Here is a 26,603-nt window from a genome sequence, read left to right as displayed (position 1 = left end):
TGTCAGATAGATCCTGGCTGAAAGCAGAGAGTAGCAGAGTATTGTCTATTTCTCTTTCATTGACTGTGCAGAGCCATTTGACTGTGTGGATGTGCAACAAATTGAGAAGAATGGGGGTCCCAAAACATTTGATTTACACATGCAAAAACTATGCTTAGAACAGGAAACAGTTTTCAAAATAGAGCAAAGAAACATTTCATAGTTTAAAATAAAGAAAAGAATGCATCAGGGATGCATCCTGTCTCTATCCCTTTTCAGTGTATATGCAGAACAGACATCTTTTTACTTTATGAGGAAGAATGTGGCATCAGGATTAGAGCAAGACTCATCAACAACCTGCATTATGTGGGCAACACAACCTTGCTTGCTAAAATTGAGGGACACCTGAAGTGTTTGCTGCAGAAGGTCAATGACTGCAGTCTTCAATATGGATTGAAGGTCAACATCAAGACAACAAAGATTCTCATCACTGGATCAATTTGCAGCACCATGACAAATGAAGAAGACATTGAGGTTGTTAACAATTTCAGTTTGCTTGGTTCCACCATCAACAACACCAGCAGTTAGGAAATAAAAAGATAAAACACATTAGAAAAATCTGGTATTGGGAATCTCTCCAGAGTACTGAAGAGCCAATATGTCAGGTGTGCCTGATCTATGCTGTAGCCTTCGCAATTACAAGCTATACATCAGAGTTGGACAATAACTAAGGCTGACATAAAAAGAATTGATGACTTTGAATTATGTTGCTGGAGAAGAGTATTGAGCATACCATGGACTACTAAGAGAGCAAACAGGTCTGTCTTTGAGAGAGTGAAACCAAGTTGCTCCTTGGAGGCAAGAATTTTGAAGCTCCATCTGACATACTTTGGGCATGTTGCCAGGGGAATCAGTCCTTGGAAAAGGACATCATGCTTGGAAGGGTCAGCACAGGAGAGGAAGACCCTGGATGAGAAAGAATGACACAGTGACTGTGGATATAGGTGCAAGTGTGTTAGAGATGGTGAGACTGACTCAGGATAGGGCAGTGTCGGAGATATTGTAGGGTCGTTTTGAGTCATAGTCAGCTGCGCAGCATGTAACAACAAGCAGAAAGGATGCCACTAAGGTCCACATGATCCAACCTACAAGATTTGCAGCTGCCTCTTATTTATGTGAAAGTTGGACAGGAATAAAAAGCCTGAAGAAGAATTGATGCCTTCAAATTATGGTATTGGCCAGGAATACGTAATATGCCAGAGACTACAAATCCAACTCACCAAGAAAACAAATTTGTCTGGAACCAGTACAGCCAGAATATTCCTAGGAGGAAAAGTTGGAGAGACCATCCCACATACTCTGTCCGTGTTATCAGGTAGGACCAGTTCCTGAAAAAGGTCATCATGTTCGGAAGACTGGCTAGTCAGGAAAAAAAAAAGACCAATATTGAGATGGACTGACACATGACAGCAATAATGGACCAAAGCAACAGTGACTGTGAGGCTGGCAGGACCAGGTAGTGTCTCATTCTCTTGGAGGGTTGGCACTAACCTGATGACACCTGATAACACTAACATATTAACATCATCTAAAAAATACTACTTTAAAGCAATTCACAGCTATAGCATATATGTTTCTATGATTAAAGTTGACAGATTATTAAGGATCCTAGATAGATAGTTAAAAGTTTTAGGTTGCTTGGCTCCACAGTCAACAACACTCTTGGTACCAGCAGCCAGGAAATCAGGAGATTAATTGCATTGGGCAAGTCAGCTGTGAGGGACCTCTCAAGAGTACTGAAGAGCAACGACATCAGGCTGGAGACTAATGTGCACCTGATCCAGGCTATAGTCTTCACAATTGCGTGCTATGCATCCAAGAGCTGGACAGTGAATAGGGATGATAGAAAGAGAATTGATGCTTTTGAGCTGTGGTGCTGGAGAAGAGTGTTAAATATACATACCATGGACTGCTAGGAACACAAACAGGTTTGTTCTGGAGAGGGTGAAGCTGGGCTGCTCCTTGGAGTCAAGGATTCTGAAGCTTGGTCTGACATACTTTGGGCATGTTGCAAAGAGGGACCAGTCTTTGGAGAGGGACATCATGTTTTGGAGAGTGGAGGAATGGTGCCGGAGAAGACCCTAGAAAAGATGGATCGATTCAGTGATGAGGTGGTGGGAGTAGGTGTGCTGGAGACAATGAGGTTGGCTCAGGATAGAACAGGGTTTAGCGCTCTTGTTCTGAGTCGCAAACAACTCGATGGCACATAACAACAACAACAACAACAACAATAACAACAACAGATCATCTAGTACTGCAGGATGTTGATGGAGATGGGGATGACACCATGAACTACCAGAACTGACACCAAACCTAATAAACTCAATCTGACGACACATGAAAACTGGGGTGGGGGGGGAAAGGACTGTTTAACCCAATCAAACCAGCTTCCTTTGATTTGACTCACAGTGAACAACACATCTGCTGCAAAGTAGAAAGAGCTTAACTCATTGTCATGGAGTCAGAAACAATTCATAGCTGATCCACTAGCCTCTTTGGAGGCTTTAAAACAGAATGGGTGGAGATTGCACATCTTTCCACCCGTAGAGCTAGGGTTAACTGCGCAACTCTATGGACTTCACCACCAGAGTTCCCTACACAGGGATGAGTGCAGAAGAGGGGGAACCCTTCCCCCCCAAAAAACCACACCTCTTAAGAACAGGAAGAAGAGTTAATTCCTTTTTCTGTGGTTTTAAGGTTGTTGTTGTTTTTAAAGCAGATCAATTTTAGGACACACATTAAATTTGTTTTAGGAGATGGTGAAAGATACATGTGCAAATCTCCAGCAAGGCCCCGCTAAACTTTACCAGGGAGGTCAAGTCCAAATACAGTTCCAAGTCCCTAGACTCTGGCTTTACCAAGAAAGCAAATGGAATTCAGGAACGATGATTGATGATGGCAGCCAACATTTTCTGGGAATGCTAGGCCCCGTGCTAGTTTCTTGCAACATCTCCCTGCATACTCATAACTGCCCCGTGGGCGACAAGGTAGTGACTCAAATCTCTTCTCGCCGATTTCGCCCTCTCAAGAACCTACGTGTGTTCCTTCAGAAAGCAGCTATCATTTAGGCCCTGACGTAGCTCAGAAAGTTGGAGACCCCTCATTACGAGGCTCTCCACTTATCAGATCAGGAATCCCCGGAGTGGGCAGTGTGGGAGGACTGGGTGCTTCCACAGCCTTCTTCCAGGACCAGCGTCCCCTGCCTGTACCAGGCCCGCGGCCGAGGACTCCAGCCCACCAGGGGGCGACCCGGCGTGTCCCGAGCGCGCCCACCCGTGGAGACAGGTGAGGCGACGTCCCCGCCCATTCCGGGCCCCCACCGCCCGCCACTTCCAGCGCGGCGCGCGCCCGGCTCTAGGGTGCTGGGCGTGAGATTAGACGGCGGGAGGGGCGGGAGGGGCTGGAGGGGGGACGCGAGTCACGTCAAAACGGCGTAGACAAAGGGCGGGCGCGCGCACGTCCTTACGCACGCCTCAGCAAGCAGCGGCGGGCAGGGGAGGGAGGGACGGTCGACGGAGGGATTTGGAGCCCCGCAGCTTCACGATCGGTGAGTACAACTGACCGGGGCCATTTCCTAAATGTCACTGGCCACAGAGGAAACGGAAGGAAGCCTGCGGTTGGGGGTCAGGCGCTCTGTAAGACACCTGCGTCCCGGGGACACCGTCCCTACGCCTCTCCAGCGTCAGGAGACACCATTGCCGTTTCCTGGGGTTTTCCGGGACCGAGATGGAATGTTCCGCCCCCGCGGGGGAGCCGTCCGCGCCCGGCTCGGGCGGAGGGCTCGCGGCCGGCGGCGCGTCCCCTCTGCGCGGGTGAGCTGGTGTCGGGGCTGCGACCCCCGCCGGTCGCCGGGCTCGCGCTGCTCGGCCGGGAGGATCCCGCGCTGCCTGAGTCCGGTCAGGAGCTGGCTCCCCGCCATTGCCTCCGCCGTCCGGCCCCCCTTTTCTGAGATGGACTCTTCTGTGTCCACATTGTCTCCCTCCCGAATCCCAGATGTCCCGGGGCTCTCTCCACCCTGATGTCCCGGAATTCAGATCGTGACGGCCGGAAGGGACAACGAAGACGCTCCCAAGCCTGTCATTTCGTTCTCTATGCTCTGCTTCCCAGGGATGTTAATCTTGTGCTCTCTAGTTCTTCAGGGGCATTTACTCCCCCCCGCCTTTCTTTCTCCTCCTTTTCGTTTCCTTAGCGCCAAGACATTCCTTCACTTTCTGTTGTCTCGCCCACCAGCGCATCCTCGTGTCATAGGATTTTGTTTCCTCACTTTACATTTCCCACAGGCTTCTAAAGTTTCGCAGTTGGCAAGTTATGAAAAAAATACATTCTGTGAAAACATAGCTTCCAGGCTCTGTGTTCAAGAACGAAGTTCCAGTCTGAACTGGAGATCACAGCCTGTCATTGGTGCCTCTCATTGCTGTGTCCTTTAAGACATGGATCTTCTAATTGGTAACTTTGGGGGATCAGTTAAAATGTTTCCTTTCTAGTTCATTTTACTTCTTTCAGGCTGAACTTGGAGCACCTCTGCTTAATAGCAAGCCCTCTAGAGTCTTTGTCCACTAAAGAGAAATGGTACGAAAGCAGTTATCCTTAAGCCAAAGACTGATTTCTAAAGACCAAGTTCAAAGAAGAGAGTCCTATAATAATGCCAGACTAAAATACTTTGTCTTTGACAGTGATTTTTTTCTTTTTAATTTGTATAGAGAATTTAAAATCTATAGAAGTTGACAAAACCAGCGAATAAGTGCCCATCTTCTTCTGGCATTAACATCACTTCTGGCTGATCATGTCCCACCCACATCCCTTATTTCTCAGGAATAATACTTGATGCTTCAGCGAGCCTTGATTTTTCCAGGTTACTTTAGGTTGGGGAAAAAAAATCTTACTATTGTATAAAATCATAATATACTTTTTCTGCATCATAATTTATTCTTACGGACTTTCAAATAAGAAGTACAGAAAAGATTTGCAGAGGGTCCAGTAGAATAAGTGTAAAATAATCTAGCTGCTGGAGAACAGATTAAAACAAAAGGTACTTTAGGTCTGGATGAGAACTTCCAGATCACCTTATTCAGTTTCATTTTAGATGAGCCCTCAGGGTCCGGAGAGTTTCAGTGACTTGCCCAGAACTGACAAGTAGAAATAGGCAAAACTGAAGTTAGAAACAACACTTCTCTACTCCTAATCTAGTCTTCTTTCCACTCTGTAATGCTACTTGCCTTCAAGTTTTTCCTTCAGGAAAGAGTAGTGTGCAAAAGAGCTGTGACTTAAAACTTTTTAAAAATCATGGCAATTTGGATGGGTAAACATGAGCTTTTCCACTAGAATCTGGAATACTGCAACTAGGATATACACTTTGTCTTAAAGTGAATTTAAGACAAATGAGAACTTGCAATCCCAACTCTTTGGGAAACATCAGAAAAGTCTGTCCTTGAGTAGTGGTATATTGAGAAAAAAACATTTTAAAACATTTAGATAACATTTACATTAATGAAGCATTATTAAGGGAAATGAATGATTTGAGTGTGCCCTGGTGTTCAGCTGTAGATAGCACGGGAAGAGTAGCACCCTGCCATAAAAACCGTCTTGATGATATTAGCTGTTAAGAATCTTAGGCTGGATGAACTATAGTATTGGCTTTTTTACCAAATAATAAAAAGGAGCCCTGGTAGTGTAGTGGGTAACATGTTGGACTACAAAGTGAAAAGCCACCCAAATACACCAGCTACTCCAAAGGAGAAAACTGGACAGTTTCTTCTCAGAAAGATTTATAAATGTGGGAGAAACACCTCCGAGGAACCAAACACTACAAAATTATAGTATGCATACCCTAGCATAATGTCTTATGTTAGTTCTTTATTTAAGAAAAGTGAATTTACTATCTGTACTTTCTCATCAGTTCTTTTTTAAAACAGGGATGTTTCACCTCTATAAGTAATGCTGTCAACAGTAACCCTTGAATCCAGAGTTCTTTGGGCTTGTATGTAAGTTGAGCTTACTTGTTATGATGATGATGTTGCATTTATAAATTTACTGTGAGGATGTATGTGACATAGCTATACTAGTTGTCTAGCACGTTGTTGTTTGTAGGTGCTGTCGAGTCCAGTGTAACTCAGCGACCCTATGAAGAAAAGATCTGAACCCTGTTCTATCCTGCGCCATTCTCACCCTTTTTGACACACAAGAGCCCATTGCAGCTGTCACCGTGTCAGTCCACCTAGTTGAGGGTTTCCTCTCCTTCACCGACCCGCCACTCTTACCAACATTATGTCCTTCTCCCGGGAATAACACCTCGTAGCAACATGTCCAGCACATTAGTTTATAGAAATACCCCTGAAATAATGTGGTTCTGAATTAATGATTACCACTCAAAATAAGTGTTGTATAGAGATGAAAGGATTATGTGTTTTAGACTTTTTGTGTTTGTTTCTGTTTTCTGAATGCTGTGATTGGTCTGTCAGAATTTTAACTAATTTGATCACTTGTTTCTGCTGAAAAAGAAACTCCTTATTTGTGCACACATCAAAAATGACTCATTTTTTTTTAAAAAAACATCTCTTAGGGAGCTCTGGTGGCCTAGTGGCAAAAAGCTGTATTACAATACCAAAGGCAAGCAGGAGGGGGGGGGGGCAACTTCCTCCTGTGCCCGTTGGATCTGATTCAACGGCACACAACAAGAAAATAAATAAATAAAATCTTAAAAAACAAACAAACAAACAAACATCTTTTGCTTTCTAGAGATAGAAGCTGAAGATTTTGGTCCTAGTTGAGCTTGAACTGTACTGCAATGTTTCTTCAAGCAGACTAAAACTCCATTTTAGTAATTCTTTTTTTTAAATTTAATTTTAATATTTTTTGTGTGTACCGTCAAATTGGATCTGACTGGTACAGGAGGAGATTGTCCCTCCTTCTCCAGCAGAGCATCTGGTGGTGGATTCGAACTGTTTAGCTCTGGGGTTGAAGTGTAGTTTCTTGCCACTAGGCCACTAGATTTCCCTAAAAATTCCATCTTAAAAATTCTGTATTATATCATTGAGCTTTGGTGGCCTAGAGGCAAGAAGCTGTGCTGCAATCCCAAGGGCATGTGGTCCGAGGCCACCAGCTGCTCCATGGGAGAAGGATGGGCAGTCTCCTCCCATGCAGTTAACTGCCTCTGAAAACCTGCTGGAGGGTCAGCTGTGGGTCAGTTCCGACTCCACGGTACACAACAACAACAACAACAACAACATTATATAAATATGCTCATGGAGAGAACTTAGCCAAGTATCATTAATTCCATGTATCACTAAGCTACATAATAATACTACTTACTGCAGCATGACTAATGCTTGTTAAGGAAATAGAATTTTAAGTTAGAAGGGAAATTTATAAGTGCTTGATATTTTTCCTCCTTTAATGTGCTGTCTCTTTGTAAACATATACATGCACCTGTCTTAGAGTCACCAAGGCCAACTTTTCTCCTGTCTTGTTTTGCTCTCACTTTGTATGGTATTTGTGGTGGTCTTACTTTGTATAATATTTATTACTGTGTTTGGACTGTACTTCATGTTAAGTTGTAAGTTCAAGATTGTAGTATTAGAATAATGTTTCGAGTGTCATAAGGTATCAAATTTTTGTTGACTGCATTAATTAAAAGTTATTTTACTGGTGAGAAAACTAAGGTCACACAGACCAGATCCTAACAGAACTAGGCCTACTAAGATTACTCCTGAGTTCCTCTTCTAATCCCTTCCTGTTAGACTGTTTTCTTCACATTTCAAGGGGAGAGAGAGAGAGAAGGCAGTGATACATTTGTGTGTATGCCTGTATAAATATATACATGGTGATGGTGGTGGTGGTGGTGGTGTTAAGTGCTGTCAAAGAAAATCTTCAGGATCTTTGTCATGCTTGAGCCCTTTTGCGGTAGTCACTGTGCAAATCCATTTCATTAAGGGTCTTCCTTTATTTCACTGGTTCTCTATATTTCCCAGCATGGGGCTTCTTTCCAAGGATTAGCCCTCCCTTTCATCATGGCCAGGGTAAGTCAGATGAAGTTTCACCATTCTGCCTCTAAGGAGCACACTGGTTGTTCCTTAGAGCAACTTCTTCCAAGACTGAGTTGTTTGTTCTATTGGCAGTCCCATGGATATTCCATACTCTTTTCCAATAACCAATTCAGAGGCATCGATTCTTCTTTTGTTATCCTTATTCAGTGTCCTATTTTCAGATACATGAGAAATAATTGAAAATACAGTGGCTTGCATCAGGTTTACCTTAGTCTTTAAACTGACACAGTTGCTCTTGAGCCCTTTAAAGAGATCCCAGAGCAGCACATCTTTTTATTTCATGACTGGTGCTACCATGGATTTTGGTTTTGTATCAGAATAAAGTGAAATGGACAATGTCAACCTTTTTTCCACATATTGTGATGTTGTTGCCCATTGATGCATTGGTAGGGACTTTTATTTTCTTGAAGTCCTGCAGTATGTGCTGCAGCTTTTCTTCACTTTCTGTAAGTGAAGTTGTGCTATCTGCATAATGCAGGCTTGTTGATGATGTCCAATCCTGACACTATATTCTTCTTCACATGGTCGAGATTCTCAGAAGATTTGCTCAGCATACAGATTGAGTAGATATGGAGAAAGGATACAGCCCTGACACATAATTTTCCTGATTTTAAACAGTCTTATTCCCTTGTTCTACTCCGACAGATCCTTCTTGGTCTATATATAGACTTCTCATGAACATGATGAAGTATTCTAGGATTTCCATTCTTCTCAGTACAATCCATAATTGTTATGATCCACACAGTAATGCCTTTGCATAGTCAATAAATAGACTATCAGAAATCTCTTTCTGATATTTTCTGCTTTCAGCCAAGATCCAGCTCACACCAGCAATGATATCCCTCATACCACGGCCCATTCTAAACTGCCTGAGTTTCTGGCAGTTCCCTGTTAGTGTATGGTTCTACCCATTTCTTGTATTTATTTTTCTGTTTCTCTCTTTTTAAAAATTTTATATCGACTTGCATGCAGAATGTATATACGTTGTGTTTCCTACGTTCCTTCATTCACATTGCATTTCATATAGTCATTCCCATACATTCATCATATTTTATAAAATTAATCCTTATTGAACTATGCCCACCATTACCCTGTCTTTTCAGGTCTCTGCTGGATCTTTCTCATTTCCTTTACCTCCTCCCTCAGCCCATCAAATTGTTCTAACCTGTAATTTCCCCCGACCCATCTTTACCCCCAGTTTCCACTCCTCCTCCCTTACACGTTTTACTAGTTTTCCTTCCATTTTTACAATAATAGTCTTGTGCAGTATTTGTCCTTATGAAACTGAGTTGGTTCACTCAACATGATGCTCTCTAATCTTTTTCTAAATCATTCTCCTGAGTGGTGCCTATTATTTCATTGTGTGGATGTACCACAATTTCTCAATCCATTTGATTGTGGTTGGACATTTGGACTGTTTTAATGTTTTTGCGATGGTGAATAACACTGCTATGAACATTGATATACAAATCTCCATTTGTGTCTGAGTGTATTCATTTCCTTGGGGTATAGTCCTAGCAGTGGAATAGCTAGGTCATATGGAATTTCTAGGTTCAGCTTTTTGTCATTTTTTTAAAATTGTAATTTAACAAAAGTTTATAGAAAAATTGGGTTTTCATTCACTCATTGTTACACATTATGTTCAGCTTTTTGAGGAAATGCCAAACTGCCTTCCAGAGTGGTGGTTCCATTTTACAATCTCACCGACATTGTATGAGAGTTCCAATCTCTCCACATCCTCTCCCAACATTTATTTCTTACTGCCCTGTTAAACTTTGCCACTGCTACTGGTCTATCCATTTTTAAATGGTCTTTAGCAAGATATTATTTGCATGTAATAGTAATGATATTGTTAGATTATTTCCACATTCTTTTGTACTACCTTTTGTTTTTCTTTAAAAAAAATACACCTCTCTTTATCCCTTAACAGTTGGATGTATTACTTTCACAGTCTCTTTTAAAAGTTTTGGATCAGTGCTGCCTTAAAGAACTATAGTCAGTAAGCCACAAGTGATTTTTAATTTTCCAGTAGCCACTAGTCTTAGTTTGTATTCAACAGATAACCTAAAGGTTGCCATTGTTAATCTATCCAGTGAGTTCTGGTGGAACATGTGTTGTTCATCCAAACGTCAATGTTTCAAATCCATCAACTTCTCCAGGAAAAGATAGGCAGTTTCTCATGTAAAGATGTACAGCCTCAGAAATCCACAGAGGGTTCCTGTGAGTTGGAAACAAGTAGATAGCAGTGGGTACTTTCTTTTTTTAGTGATATCATTCAAGAAAAGGCCCAATAGTCTGCTTCTATCACGATTAAAGCCAAGAAACCACACAGAATACTAAGTAATTAATGGGATCAATAGATTCAGAATTGACTTGACAGTGACTGAGAACAGTATCCCTGTCACAAAAAGTGAAAAGGAGATGAATATCATTTTAATGCTCTAACTTAGCCCAGTTTGTCCAGACAATTACTTTGACATGTAATCAGTATAAAAAATTAATGAAAGTATGAATAAAGGAATATATGAAAGCACAGTGTATGTAAATGAAACACAGTGTATACAGACTTTGTATGCAAACTTTATAAAAGAAAAAGAATTTTTAAAATCACAAAAAATTAATAATGAAATATATGCTACATTCATATTTTCATACTAATTCATTGGAAAATTTTGTGTGCATTTTACATTTACCCACCAAACCCACTGTCATGGAGTCAGTGCCAACTCATAATGACCCTATTCAACAGAGTTGAACTGCCCCACAGGGTTTTAAAGGCTGTCAATCTTTATAGAAACAGATGGCCACATTTCCTTCCATCAGAGCAGCTCATAGTTTCAAAGTATCAACCTTTCAGTTAGCATCCAAGTGCTTTAAATATGCCCAAAGTATTTGTCTCCAAGGAACACCCTGGCTGCACCTTTTCCAGGACATATTTGTCCTTTTTGCAGTCCATGGGAATATTCAGCATTCTTCTCCAGCAGGCATCATTTCTCCTTCTGTTACCTTTAACTCATTGTCAGCTTTCTGCTACATTACAAGTAATTGAAAACATTATGGTTTGGGTCAGTTGCACTTTATTCTTCAAACAAATATTATTGCTCTTCAACATTTTAGGGTGGAACCTGGCAGCAGACTCCCCCAATGCGATATGTCTTTTCCCAAGGGTGTTGATTGTGGTTCCAAGAAAGATAAAATTATTGACAATTATTATCTTCTCCAACTATCATGATGTTGCCTTTTGGCCAAGTGGTGAGGATTTTTGTTTTCTTGATGTTGAGATGTAACCCATATTGAAGGCTATACTCCTTAATCTTTTGTAGAAAGTGTTTCAAGTCTTTGATTCTCTACAGCAAGTATTTCAGGTCTTCCTCATTTTCAGCAAGCAATATTGTGTCATCTACATAATCATCTTGTTGATTAATCTTCCTCAGATCCTGATGCCACATTCTTCTCTATACAGTCCAGCTTCTTGAATGATTTATTCTGCTTACATATTGAATAAATATGGGGAAAGAATACAGCTCTGACACACACCTTTCCTTATTTTAAGCTATGTGGTGTTCCTTTGCCCCACTTTGGAAATGAACTGTCGGAGAAGTATTCAAATTGAGTAATGAAATGTCTTGGATCTTCTAGCCCCAGCAGATTGTTCTTTCATAAACTATTTAATGACTCAAACATACCAAATGTCCTTTGTCTGTCCCCCCCCCATAACCTTTTATTTTTTTACTAACTTAATGAACAGTACATTGACAAGGAACTGCCAGAAGTAAAAGCAGAGTTTAGAAGAAGCCGTGGCACCAGGGTATCATTGTTGATGTCATTTGGATTTTGGCTAAAAACAGAGAATACCAGAAGAATGTCTATCTGTGTTTTATTGACTAGGCAAAGGCATTTGACTATGTGTATCATAATAAACTCCGGCTAACATTGAGAAGAATGGGAATCCCAGAACACTTAATTATGCTCTTACAAAATCTATACCTAGACCAAGAAACTTTTATCTGAATGGAGCAAGAGTACACTGCACGGTTTAAACTCAGGAAGGGTATACATCAGGGATGTATCCTTTCTCCATACCTCTTCAGTCTGTATACTGTGCAAATAATTCATGAAGCTGAACTCTTTGAAAGGGAAGGTGGCATTAGGATGATGATGAGAAAACTCATCAACAACCTGTGTATGCAGATGACAAACCTTGCTTACTGAAAGGGAGGAGGACTTGAAACATTTTCTACAGAAGATTAAGGAGTATAGCCTTTAATAAGAATTAAAGCACAACATCAAGATAACAGAAGTCCTCACCAATAGGCCATTAGGCAATATTATGATAGATGAAGATAAGATTGAAGTTGGCAGTGATTTCATCTTGCTTGGAGCAACAGTCAGCACCCTTGGTGACAGCAGTTAGAAGATTAGGGGACATGCTGCATTGGACAACTCTGCTGTCTTTCAAATTGGTCTTTTCAAGAGCAGTGAAGCAAGTTTGAGGACTCAGGTGTGCCTAACTCAGGCCATGGTCTTTTAAATCACTTGCTACATATCTGAGAGCTGGACGATGACTAAAGATGACAGAAGGGTTGATGCCTTCGAGCTGTTGTGTTGGAGTGGAGTACTGAATATCCTATGGACTGTCAAAAGAACAAACAGATATATCTTTGAAGAAGTGCAGCCAGAGTGCTTTTGGAGGCAAGGAAGCTCCTTTGGGCATGTTGATATGAGAAGCTATTCCTTGGAGAGGGACATCATGCTTGGAAAGAAGAGGAGGACCCTCAACGAGATTGATTGACAGTGACTACGGCAATGGTTTGAGTGTGTCTGAGATGATGAGAATGGCACAGGATAGGACAGGGTTCAGATCTATTGTTCCTAGGGTCTAGGTGTCATACGTGACTTGATGGCATTTAAAAGCAACGACAACAGCAACATGAGACTGTTCAGTTTCTTTGCGGTTATTTTGGTACGTTGTTGCTTATTACCCAGTTTCAACTTAAATTAGACCTTTCAAGTTCAGGGAAACATTTTCAAGGTCAGAATGACATTAAATAAAACCATAGTGAGTTCATTGTCAACAGATCAAGCCACCAGGTGCTTCACAGGTCTCTTCCAGTAATGGGCAGTCTCCTCCTGTTAAGATACTTAGAAACTCAATTGAAGGGGAGATCAACTCAGTGGCAATTTTATTTTGGACCCTTGGTATCTTAACATATTAGGTGTTGGACTATTGACCAAGACGCTGAAAGTTCAGTTCCACTAGTTGGAGGTTGAGGGATCTCTAATGGCCTACTGGTAAGAAGCTGCACTGCAATCAATAAGACAATTTGAATCAACCCCTGTTGGAGAAGGATGGGCAGTCTCCTCCCTTCAACTTACAGCCTCTGAAAATCTGCTGGAGGGTCAGCTATAAGTCGATTCTGAATCAGCCGCACACAGCAACAACTACAATAACAGTTGAAAGTTGAGATTCACTCCTCAAAAGAATGATGAGACAGTCTATTACCAATAAAGTTAATAACTTGGACATCCAGTTGGAGAGTCTCCATGACTTGGAATCTACTCAGTGGCAGCAGGTTGTGATGTTTGTCTAGTATCATGTATTTACTACTTAGTTTCAGCATTTCACATTCAATCTAATAGCGCCGAGTACTGACTGTTCTTCAGAATATATGATATAGTCTTTGTCCTGTGCAATAATACTCTTTTTGGCAGATGTCTCATACGACATTAGACATTCTGTTCAGTCCACACATTTCCTTTGTGTTCCTGTGCACGTGGATACTTGTGTTTTTCTGTTGACATCACATTAGAATTAGGGATTCAGTGACTCAATCTCTTGTGCTCCAACAGAGTAAACTAGAAAAAACAGATGTATTTCCTTTGAAATACAGACAACCCAAAAGTAAGAATAGTCAGCCTGAGTAGCAGAAAGGTCACTAAATTGGGGATCACATTTGACTTCTAGCCTTGCCTCTTTTAACTAGCCAGTGTTTGTCAGTTGTAGTTACTTAACTCTTCCAAGGTTCAGTTGAGGTATAATGTGAAACAATTGAACTAGAATTCTCAATTGTTAAGGTTACAGTTGTCATTATCGCCTGCAGATTTAACTCACTGGCATCAGATATCAGTTCTGACGCATCGTGATTCTCCATCAGTCTCTGAGGTTGTGATTTTCCATCAGTCTCTGAGGTTGTAAATCTGAATGTCCTTTTCAGATGGGAGGAAACTGCCCATCTTTATTCCTAGGAGCTGTTGGTGGTCTTGAACCACCAGAGACTTACAGCCTGTGGGTTATGAACACAGTTCCCAGCAGACCACCAGTAGTACTCCTCCAAACCTAACAGTGATGACTAGCAGTGGTAGCTTTTTTTTTGACCTCTTGATTTCTGCCATCCTTAACAACTTACTATGCATTATCACATTCAATCTATACAGCAGTTTTTTTTTCTTTAGTTGTTTTATACAGCAATTTTATGGCATACCTGTTCTTTTCCATTTTACAGATAAACATAAAGCATGGAAAGATTATTGTGTTTTCTTGTAATCACGCAAGCTAGAACTAAGGGAGGCTACTTTTCTGGTTGTCTTTACTTAGCCATCATGTGCTTACTGCTTCCCAGACATTCCACTATTTTAAGCAAAGACACAGAGACTAAAATTTTAGTTTGTGGAGGAATTTTAAAGGCATCTAGTCTAATGACTTTGAGCTCAAACATGTCAGAGATAGTAAGGATGGCACAGGATAAGGCAAGCTTTCAGCCTGTTCTTCATGGTGTCATCATGAATTAGAGTCTCCTCACCAGCACATAACAGCAGTCTAAATACTCGAATGTATCCCACCCTGTAGACCCAACTATGGGTAAAATATTTCCAAACACTATTCTTTTTTAACAACTGTACCCTATTTTTAAAAGAAACAACTTTATCAAACTATAATTTATATACCATACAGTTTAGCCATTTAAAGTATAAAGCAGTGGTTTTTATTTTAGCCACAGAATTGATCACTACAGCCAATTTTGGAACATTTTCATCATCTCCAAGAGAAATCTTACAACCTTTATCTAGCACTTATATCTCCCTTACTTCTTAGCCAAAATAACCACTAATCATTCTGTCTCAATGTTGTTTGGGTGCCATTGAATTGATTCCAACCTATAGCAACCCTTTGTGGTTGGGTAGACTACCTTCATTGGGTTTTTAGTGTACCAGCCATATAGAAGCAGATTGCTAGGTCTTTCCCCTCCATCCCACCCAGATCCACTGTGAGATTTCAAACCATCAACCTTATGATTAGCAACTGAGCACTTAATTTTTGCTCCTCCATGGCTCCTTTCCTGTCTGTATAAATTTGCCTGTTTTACAGATTGAAAAACCTTAACACTCATACAATAGGTAGTCTTTAATGGCTGATTTCTTTCCCCCTGCATGATGTTTCTAAGGTTCATCCCTATTAGAGTATGTGTTAGTATTTCATTCCTTCTGGCCAACTAATATTCTTTTGTATGAATATCTACAACTTTTTTTTTTGTCCATTTATCAAATGATAGGCGTTTAGGTTTTTACCTTTTGGCTTTAATGAGTGTTATTGGGTAGTTAAAGATACTGGGTTATTAATAGTACTGGGTTATTGCAATGCATAACATTTGAGTTGTGTCCTCCTTCTGACTATAATGAATAGTACTGCTGTAATCATGTGTGTAGCAGTTTTTGTGGAAACATAGGTTTTTCATTCTCTTGGGTATATACCTGGGTGTGAAATTACTGGGTTATGTGGTAATTGAGGAAATGCTAGATTGTTTTCCGCAAAGGGTGAGCCATTTTACGTTCCTCTCAGCAGTGTTTGCGGGGATTCATAATGTTGTTGGTGGTGCTATGTGCTGTCAAGTCACCAGTGACTTATAGTGATCCTTTGTACAACAGCCCTAAACCCTACTCTATCCTGTGCCAGTCTTACTGTCTCTGACACAACTACCCCCACTATCCCAGTCACTGAATCAATAGTAAGCTAAAATTTTCTTTTCTGTAACTACTAATTATAATTCCAATTAGTGAGTATTCTTTGCCTCATGTTGCCCAGAGAAAGTCTTCTTGATTTTATCTTCTGAATGTTTTAATACTTTGCTAAGATAGGATAGGGCTTTTAGCCAGTTTTATGTCTGTTTGACTGCCTACTAAGAATTTGCCTTTCCATTTTAATAAGACCCACTGGTGATCCTTATCTCCAGCCTATCTCTAAACTGATTCAGTATATCTGAGGTAGAATGAAAAATTCTAAGCATGGGAGTTGAACCATTCAGGATTGTTTGAGGATGTAGTTTCATATCCTTGCACCAAACTGGTGACTTTGTGAATATAATTCCGTTTATCTATATTCTTCCCCTGTTATTTCAAGAACTAGATACATTTTATTTATTTGTAGTCAAAGATACAGTAGATTCTCTTCCCAGTTTCCAGTTGTTCTTTGCTGAGTTGAACTGGCACAGCCCTTTACTTAGTGGCTGGCAATTTTGGCTAACGGAGAATCCCCCAAGTCACTTAGTAAACCCAGGTCCCATCTTCACAGCTTCTCTCTCTCTTCCCCCCCCCCATTTGGACTAAATTCAGTGATTGAAACGTGCACCCCAGGTTGAGACTCAGTGCAACCAAATTTTAAAAAGCAAACAAAACACCTCCCTGCCAAGTCAGTTCCAACTAAGTGTGACCCTATAAGACAGAATAAAAAAAACCAAAGCTGCTCCATTGGGTTTCCCACGCTTTAAATTTTAATACGAATAGGCTTCCCATTTTTCTCCTGTGGAATAGCTAGCAGGTTCAAACCACCAGGCTTTCAGTTAGCTGCCCAATACTTAACCTACTATGGCACCAGGTTATTTCGTTGCAATTTGTAGTGGCCAAAGGAATGGCTCTGTCAGAGTCTTCCTGAGAGTCCACACAGGGCGTATGCCTGCCATCTGTACATGGATAGCTACGTTATTGGGTCAGAACTATGATGACAGAGTTGTAGTTTTTGTGCATTCTACAGGGCACCATATTTAAACTTCAAGCCTCACCTCCTACCCCAATTTCTAGGAAAGCCTTTTTTCCCCTTCAGTGTGCTATGCAGACATTATGTGACTATGTTGTACCTTTTTATCATGCTATTTGTAGTTTTCTTTGAACAGAATTAGAATGCTTTGCTAGATTTAGAAACTAGAGTTTTAAAGTTTTAGTTTTAAACACACATTTCAACTGCTCATCTGTCAGTTGGTAATACTATGGTGGCTGACATGTTGCTCTAATTCTAGAAGCTATGCTAACCACAAGTTCAAGTACTAGCATGATCACAGTCATCAATGGTGGACAGGTTTAATCAGCACTTGCAGGCTAAAATAGACTAGCAAGAAGGACCTGATGAACTACACCTAAAAAAAAAAACCCTGGGCACAAAAACCCTCATGAGTAGCAGTGAAACATTGTCAGAGTCTTAGAAAGTCAGTCTCTTAGATTGGAAGGCACACAAAATATGACTGAGAAAGAAATTTTTTTCAAACTAGAGTTGATGTTAATAAAGCTTTTGGGACCTTTATTTGCTGATATGGCTAAACTTGAAAAAGCCACACAAACATCCATTAATAATTAGAGCATGGAATGTACAAGTATGAACCTAGAGAAATTGTGAGTCAAAATGAGATAAAATGGACTGGTGTTGGCTGTGAAGTGAATGACCTTATAGTAAAAAATGAACATTTCGGTGTCCTGAAGTACAGTACTGCCAGTGATGGTACAGTATCCATATGCCTATCTTGCATGGATCCACCGTCAGCCCTGTACTTGGTACTGGCTTGGTACCAGTAATCAAGAAATCAAAAGTTATGTTGCATTGGGAACATCTGTCAAGGACTTCTCCAAGGTGCCTAAGGAGCAGTGATGACAGTTTAAAGACTAAGGTATACCTGATTCAAGTCATGATATTTTAAATTACTTTTAAATTACATTTGAACATTAGACAGTGTAAGGATGATGACTCATGCAATAACATCCTCAAAGACCCTATTTACAAACAAGTTCATATTCATAAGGGTTAAGTAATGTGTCTTTTTAGAGGACACAGTTCAATCTATAGCATGGGCCCTGACTTAAATTTCATTTTCCCTTTATCAAAATGGAAGATTACCAAAATTGATGTTGTGACCTTTGTGTTTGCTCTTTTGCATAGTATTTGTCTGTGCATGTTTGTTCTTTGTTAAATCCCTAACATCTAGCATACTGCCTGGCATGTAGTGTGTGGGTGGTATTTGTCAGATGAAGAACAACTAGAAAGCTGGGTCGTTTGGAGAACCAAAGGTCCATATTTGCCCTTCAGTGGGTTTTGTTTAGTCAGCTCAGCAGTGAGTGCTGTTGCCTTCCTCTGATGAAGTAATTTTCCTTCCTCTGAAAGACTCAGAACTAGTCTTTTAAGATTTTTCTCTGGACAGTTTTGGCTCTTGAGGAAATTGCCCACATGATTCCTCAGTGAGTTTGGCCAAAATCAAGCTCTGGAAGTTAGGAAGATAAGTAAATACATTTCTTGGAGTTAAAATGGCTTCTTGTACTTCAGGGGAAATGATTTCTTCTTCTAAACAAGCAGTTATAGAAAAAAGTGTTTTGAATGAAGCAAGAAGGGATAAGATTGAGTTCTGATATGGACAGTTATCTGATATTTCTAGATATGAAAAGTCTGTTAAGAGGGCCCTGGTATCCCTGGGTTGTGCAAACAGTAATTAAGCTATTGGCAACTAACTAGAATATAAAGGCTTGCATCTACTCAGAGGAAAGTCCTGATGGTAATGCTTCCTAAAAATCCGCCATAAAATCCCTATAGAGCATGAGCTGTAATTGACTCAGTGCAGAGTTTCTTGGTGTTTGTTTTTATTTTATGACATTAGTTATCTTTTGTTTTCCCCCAACATTTTTTAAAAATTATGTTTTTTCCCCCCCATATGCATTGTATTTTATAAAATTTTTTATTTACATTGTATTATGTTCATGTATATTATGGGATTTTTTTCCCCCCTTAAAAAAGTGTGTAAGCCAGATACTTCATTGCCACGTTCCTTAATATCCTCCTCTTAGATAGCCAGTTTCTGACTTGCCCATCCCAACAAACCAGTACTCTGACGGAACTAGCATATCCCTTTTGCTGAACAATCTGCTGTTCAATTTGTAGTATTGTTGGCCTTGATGACTCCTTTACCAGTCCAGCAGGATGTTTGGAAACTTTTGATAACAACAGTTTGTTTGCTGTAGGTGTGTTTACCTACTTCTAAGAATTTTTGTAACTATTTTTCCGTGTGTCGGCCAGATAACTCGTTTGACTAGTTTATTGTTCTCTGTGGAGTCAGACTCCACAAACCAGCGCTTGGGCTGGAGCATAACAACAAGTGAAGGGTTCACTACCATGGGGGGAGAAACAATCAACTGGATCGGGGTTGGCATACTCTTTGTAAAGGACCAGAAAAGAAATACTTGAGACTTTGCAGGTCATAATTGTTCTTCTTTATTTTGTTTTCAAACAATTCTTTAAAATTGTTAGAAATATTCTCAGCACATGGGCAATGTGAAAAACAGACCAAAGCTGCATTCATTCTATTTGCCTACCCTGCAGGTTGGTGAAGAAATGCATTTATTGCTAAATATGTTTACTTTAATCTTTTGGGGACATGAATCTTAAAATAATAGCTTTGGGAATTCTCAGTTGATTGTAATCCAAAGTAAAGAGAAATTCTCAGAAAAGGGAATTTTCAGTTAATTGTCATCCAAAATCGAAGGATCGGTCACCTTGGGTCCGTGGAACTTGGCAAAGTCAGTTGGTAGAGGGCTATTTCTGCGCCTATGTCCTCTTCCTATGAGAATGCTGGCTGCAGGGGTCATTGGGCGGAGATGGACAGGTGGGGCAAAGATGTGTGGCCTTAATATTGGACCTGGTGCAAACCTGCATGGTGCTGAGGAGTGCAGTGAATCGGGAAAATAAATTGTGTCTCAGGAATACAATCGAACTTCCTTAACAATTGTTGGAATGTGTTAAGAAATCAGGCATGTACAGTCAGCTTGGCCAGATTTGTGAAAATGAAAAGACAGGTTGTACCTTGGATTCTGAGAACACCAAATTCTGACACACGAAGGTAGATTTTTCTGTAATCACACAAAATTTTATCGAGTAGGCCTGACATTAAGGAAGTATTGATTTATTTAAAGATAATTGGAGAGATGAGAGAGCAAAGTGGTTAAAGAGCATAGACTAAGAGACCAATAAGCTTGTTAAAAATCCCTCTGCTCTGTGACTTTGAATAAAACCTCAGTTTCCCCAACTATAAAATGGCAAGATTGATAAACCAACATAAGGTTGTGATAATTTTTTAAAAATGCTTAACCCATGACTCCAAAATGAATTCTGGTTTATAACAACCATAAAGGATAGGGTAGCACTTCCAGTAGGGTTTTCAAGATTGTAATCTTTATGTAAACAGACTGCTATAACTTCTACCACAGAGCAGCAAGTGGTTTGGCCCACTGACTGATAGTATATGTAATAAGCTTAGTCCAGTGCCTTTCATGTTGTAAGCAAATTGCATTGGGAAAGTCAGCTCTGAGGGACTTCTCAAGAGTACTGAAGTGCAACGACATTAGGCTGGATACTAAGGTGCTCCTGATCCAGGCTATAGTCTTTGCAATTACATGCTATGCATCGGAGAGTTGGACAGTGAATAGGGATGATAGAAAGAGAATTGATGCCTTTGAGTTGTGGTGCTGGAGAAGAGTGTTGAATATGCCATGGACTTCTAGGAGAACAAATAGGTTTGTCCTGGAGAGGGTGAAGCCAGAATGTTCCCTGGAGTCAAGGATTCTGAAGCTTCGTCTGACATACTTTGGGCATGTTGCAAGAAGGGACTGGTCCTTGGGGAGGGACATCATGTTTGGGAGAGTGGAGGGATGGCGCAGGAGAGGAAGACCCTCAATGAGATGGATCGATTCTGTAAGTGGAGTGCTGGGAATGAATGTGTTTGAGACAGCGAGGTTGGCACAGGATAGAATGGCATTTAGGGCTCTTGTACATAGGGCCACTGTGAGTCACAAATAACAACAATAATATATAATAATAGTGTGGAATTAGATGAAATGGAAGTTGTTGTTACGTGCTGTCAAGTTGCCTGCGACCCATAGCGACCCCATGTACAACAGCCCTAAACCCTGTTTTATCCTATGCCAATCTCGTCTCTTACACATCTACCCCCATTCCCCCAGTCACTGAATCAGTCCATCTTATTGAGGGTCTTCCTCTCCTGCAATGTCCCTCCCCCCGCCCCCAAGCATGACATCCCTCTCCAAGGACGGGTCCCTCCTTGCAACATGTACAGAATATGTCACACAAAGCTTCAGAATCCTTGCCTCCAAGGAGCAGCCTGGTTTCACCCTCTTAAAGATTAACCTGTTTGTTCTCTTAGTAGTCCATGGTATTCTCAATGCTCTTCTCCAGCACCACAGCTCAAAGGCATCAATTCTCCTTCTATCCTCCCTAGTCATTGTCCAGCTCTCTGATGCATAGTAAGTAAAATGGAAGTAGATCAGAAATAACTAGTATTTGTATTTCACTGCTACTGAAATATTATGTTATCGAATCACTAGATATATGGGATTGTAAGGAGAACAGTGCAGCATGAGGAGTCAGCAGAGCTGAATCTGTGTCAACCTCACTTAGTTTTCTGATTTTTAAAATGGAAATAATACATGTTGAAAGATTATACAATAACTAAATGAAATAGTATGTGAAAATTCTTTAAATTTGATAAAGCAGGGGACCAAATTTAAGGTGACATCATTAACCTGTTCATTGTATAGTTTTTTCAGCTTCTAAGCATAGTGGAACAGAGCTAGAAGGTAATTGATTGGAAGCAAAAATATTTTACTAGGGAGACTTGATAGAATGCTCCAAGAATCAGGATTTACATTGTTAACTTGTTATTTGGAATAAGTCCTATAAAATTGGAATATGTGAGATACTGGAAATGGGATAATTAAAAAATGAGTGGCCATTATAAGGAGATAGGCTGCAAGGATTTAATGTCTAAATAGAAATGATGGCACTATCTTCCGAAATGAAAAGTTTCTTTTCCCCTGCACTTTTATTTCCCACAATTGATTCTGAAAATATATTTGCTGGTAAATTAATTGTATGTGTTAAATCTTGTATGTCCATGACTCTTCATTGCAGCATTTTACATGTGCAGCTTTCCACAAAATGAAAACACTCTCAGGAGATTGGTTATCTAAACAGCAGACCACTCATACAGTTAAAAACTGCACTTATAAAGACCGATAGAATAGGTTTCAGTGGTAGACTGCTGCCACAATAGTTCAACCAAACTCCCACTGCTCTTGAGTCAATTCTGACTCAGGACAGTCTTATTAGAGTTTCCAAGGCTGTACATCTTTATGGGAATAGACTGCCTCACCTTCCTCTATGGAGCAGCTGGTGGATTTCAACAAACCTTTTGATTAGCAAGCCAACACTTTTCTGCCAGAGCTCCTTAAGATATGTTAAAGTACTTAGAAAAAATAACCTATATCACCAGTGAATAATTTGCTTTCTTAAATAATCACAGCAAATAATCAACTCTATGAGACTAGATGGCCAACATTTACCCAAAAGTTTAAGATAAGAAGGCCAGGAAGGAAAGAGAAGCTATATAAATGGAAACAAAACAAATAGACTGTAACTAAAGAAAATGCTGACAGGTTGCAAACATTGTAACCAAAATCATGAAACAGTTTGTTTAAAATCTACTAGATGGGAGTCTAATTTACAATGTAAACTTTAACCTAAACATAGTAAAATATATTGAAAAAAGGAAAGGATAAAAGCAAGGACAGTGTGTAGTGTGCTGTCATTATTGTTGGGTTAGGAGCAGAGGAAAATGACCTGTCACGTTTTGTGTAAGCTTATGCTGTCTGGAAGGATATAGAGCTGACAGGTGCTAGCATCTGTAGAAGAGAAGGCTAGGTAGCTCTTGGTGAATCTCCATAGGCTTTTGGAGGCTGTAAAGCTTAATGTGAGCAGACTGTCCACCTTTTAGTGAAGGATTTAGTGGCCTTTTTAGTTAGTACCTTAACCATTTCACAGGGCTAATAGGTAAACACACTAAAAGAAGCTTTATTTTTCAAAGAATATATGCCCTTTTAAATCTTTTGAAATGTGAGGAGTATGTGTGTGGTGTGTGTTTGTGTGTGTTTCCTATTTAAATAGTTTGAGTGGCCACAGATCCTATCAATGGAATTGAAAATTGCATGAAGCATCTGTGTTTTCCTCTCACATTCATGTGTGCCATCTGGTGCTCTGCCACTTAAATCTCTTTGACCTTGTTGACTTGAGAAACTGGAACGGATTCTAGGCTCACCCTAAAACAGTGCCCCCTCACCACCAACCTGAGCACATTGACATTTCTCCTCATGTTTTGTTTAACTAACTATGTTTCTGTTTCCACCCTCAGCTTTGGCAGCATGTGAACCACTTCTTGCCAAGAATCCAGGTCACTGCTGTGAAGGGGGCCTTAGGGAGAAGAATATCCAGAGGGAACCAATGCCAGACACGTCTGGAATTACACTCACCACAGTCAGCATGAGCCATTCTGTGCGAGCATCTGTGTCCTACTGGCAGAGACTATAACTCTCCAGGTAGGAGGGTCCTGGAAGCAGAAAGCACCAGGAGCCTCTAGAGGAAGAATGGGGCCAGATATGAACTTTCTACAATGAACACGATTTTCACTTTATGAAGAAATTTTAAGTAAAGCAGTTATTTAACTTCTACATATTCAAGCTGAATAACCTTCTTTGTGACGTGCCAGAAGTCACACCCCTTCATAGGAGTTATCAAGATTTTACTGGCACTGAGAGGAACTTTTTCTTGGTACTTCTGGCAGTGACAGATCTGCAGGACAGAGTTTTCTGCTGAATGTTCTTAGGCAGGGGAAAGAGTAAAACCTCTGGAAGCAGAGTGAGGATAACAGATCCCTTCCTTGCTGCTCACTTTCACAGCAACTCAGCCCAGACTCGGATGTTTTTACTGAAGATTTATTCTTCGTTGTTCATCTCGAGAATCATCTCTTCTAGGGTAGCCTGGCATTTTCAGCCTGCCTTCTGTGGCTCTTTTCCTCCTCTAGTCCAACTCCTAGCCTTTCTCTACAGTCAAATGATGTGAACTTTGGCATGGAGTTTGTTATACCCTGGGGACTTGCTTCCTTTCCCAGGCTGATGCTGTCAGAAAGGACCATTTGAAGGTTGCCGTTTGTTTTTGGGGAGGAGGGCACTGGCCTTGCCTGGATCCTCCACCATGTTCTTGTTGCTGCCTTTTGATAGCCTGATTGTCAACCTTCTGGGCATCTCCCTGACCGTCCTCTTCACCCTTCTTCTTGTTTTCATCATTGTTCCAGCCATTTTTGGAGTCTCTTTTGGTATCCGAAAACTCTACATGAAAACTTTGTTAAAAATCTTTGCGGTGAGTTGTTCTGTTACCAAATGATTGTTTCATAGAGGAGGGAATGAGTTCTTATCTGGATGAATATTACCTCATTACTAGATACAAAGAAAGTTGGGAAAATGGGAAATAGCATTTTGAGAGAAAAACCCAATCAACTATGTCAAGAAAGTCTTTAGAATATTTCTTATTAAGCTGTGGTATTTGTATGTTTCATTTATGCTGAGCAAAGGGACTTATTCTATGATGCCACACCTTGCCTGTTTACTTCAAAAAGAATGGGTTTTATAACTGAAAAAGAAAATCATTTCCAGACTCTTCTGTCTCTTGCTGTAGAAGAGATTGAAGTACAGAACTGTGTATATATTCTCATTGATAAGTCTTAGAGCCTTTTTTCTCGCAGACACTTAAATAGGTTCCTGAAATGGAAACAAAAGACTTAATGGCAATTCAAACAAATAAAGCACTGGATAAATTTTTTTTTTTAAATCTAGGTTAGAAGGATAATAAGTAGGCTAATGGTTTAGTGGTAAGGAGTTGCATTGTCAGCCTTAAACCACACAGTTCTCATCCACCAGCTGCTCCATTGGAGAAAAATGGACTAAATCTGTGCAATTTACTGCCTCTAAAAACATCAGTTCATACTTGACGGTACATAACAGCAACACCAACTGAAGAATAATAAATAGGCTGACATGTCTGGGCTTCCCTAATAGACCACTGACCAGACAGAACCAGTCGTAATGTAAAGGAAATGGGTGAGAAGTGATATTGCCTAGAAGTTGATCCATGCCACAGATTTTTAATATCTATCTAAAGACTTAATAGTTTAATTACATTGTGTTTTTCTAAAATAAGAGCATTCATTAGTTGCCAGATTTTTAGAGATTTCATGACTGAGCCTATGTATATTTTGAGAAAAATCTCTCTTAATTTGTTCATGTAGTAATGGACTTTTCAGAATTATTACAATAGTTTTCTTTTTTTTAATTTAATTCTGTGGTGGACAGGGCAAATAGCTACGTTTTTTATTAAGGAAATAATAGAGACTCAGGTCAAGTGAGTTTATATGAGGTGTTACTTTTAAAGTGGGAAATATTTTTAATGCCATACTATTTTATCTTGGGCTTAATCTTTTAGTATTTAGTATTCCTGTAAGATTGAACACTATTATGGTTTCAGAAGTTGTCTAATTTCTTGTTGCTCTGAGTACAGCCTGGTCACCAACAGTAACAGCTTCACCAGAGAACTGGTTAGAAATGCTTTCTTCAAACCTACTGAATTAGAAACTGTTGTTTTAACAAGTCAATTAAAATCCACCATTTTCTCCAGAGGAGAAAGATAAGTAGTCTTCTTCTGTAAAGATTTTCACCCTCAGAAACCTATTGAAGGGTTGCTGTGCGTTAAAATAGACTTGGTGGCAGTGAATTTTAGGTTTATGATGTTTAAAAGACTGACCTTTCAGAAGCAATTCACCAGGCCTTGTTCCAAGGGTTTGAACTTCCAGACTTCAGATTAATAATCCAGAGCTTAATCATTTGCCCTGTCCAGAACAAAAGGCTTACCTTAGTGATTGATTCCCTTATAACAAAAATGTGGTGGAGATTATATGCTTTTTGACTAATGAGATAAGGTTAGAAAAGGCAGTTTAGCTTCTGAATGTTTCTTGGACAACCTGTCCCTGAAACCTAACCATGCTGTGAGGATTTGAGCTCAAAAACTGTGTAGGGATTTTACCTCATAGCCTAGCTAAAGCTCTGACTGTTTTTTGGGGGTTTATTTTTATGTGAAAAGGATGTTTATTCAAGAATAGCATTTGTTCTTTTTCTAATTAAAAAATATAAATTAAGGGATTTTAAAGAAAATCCTACCACCATAATGGGTGACTGGAATGCAAAAGTTGGGAACAGAGAAGAAGAATCAGTAGTCGGAAAACATGGGCTGGTGACAGGAATGAAGCTGGAGATAGAATGGTTGAATTTTGTAAAATCAATGACTTATTCATTGCAAATACATTTTATAAGAGACACAAA

General features: G+C 40.1%; 1 protein-coding gene across 1 annotated transcript in view; it reads left to right on the top strand.

The window, feature by feature from the left end:
* The first annotated feature begins 3,519 nt into the window (after positions 1-3,519).
* The window catches only part of AGPAT6 (1-acylglycerol-3-phosphate O-acyltransferase 6), a 64,560-nt gene continuing 41,476 nt past the window's right edge, over positions 3,520-26,603 (top strand). The window contains exons 1-2 of the mRNA XM_006896996.1: positions 3,520-3,586; positions 23,588-24,591. Of these exons, the coding sequence (XP_006897058.1) occupies positions 24,427-24,591 (165 nt within the window). The 5' untranslated portion in view covers positions 3,520-3,586; positions 23,588-24,426. The remainder of the gene's footprint in view (positions 3,587-23,587; positions 24,592-26,603) is intronic.

The sequence above is a fragment of the Elephantulus edwardii genome, unplaced genomic scaffold, assembly GCF_000299155.1.
Source record: "Elephantulus edwardii isolate Elephantulus edwardi_28Jun2011 unplaced genomic scaffold, EleEdw1.0 scaffold00195, whole genome shotgun sequence".
NCBI classification, from domain to species: Eukaryota; Metazoa; Chordata; class Mammalia; order Macroscelidea; family Macroscelididae; genus Elephantulus; species Elephantulus edwardii.
The sequence above is the reverse complement of the archived record's forward strand: the minus strand, read 5'-3'. Positions and strand labels throughout refer to the sequence as shown.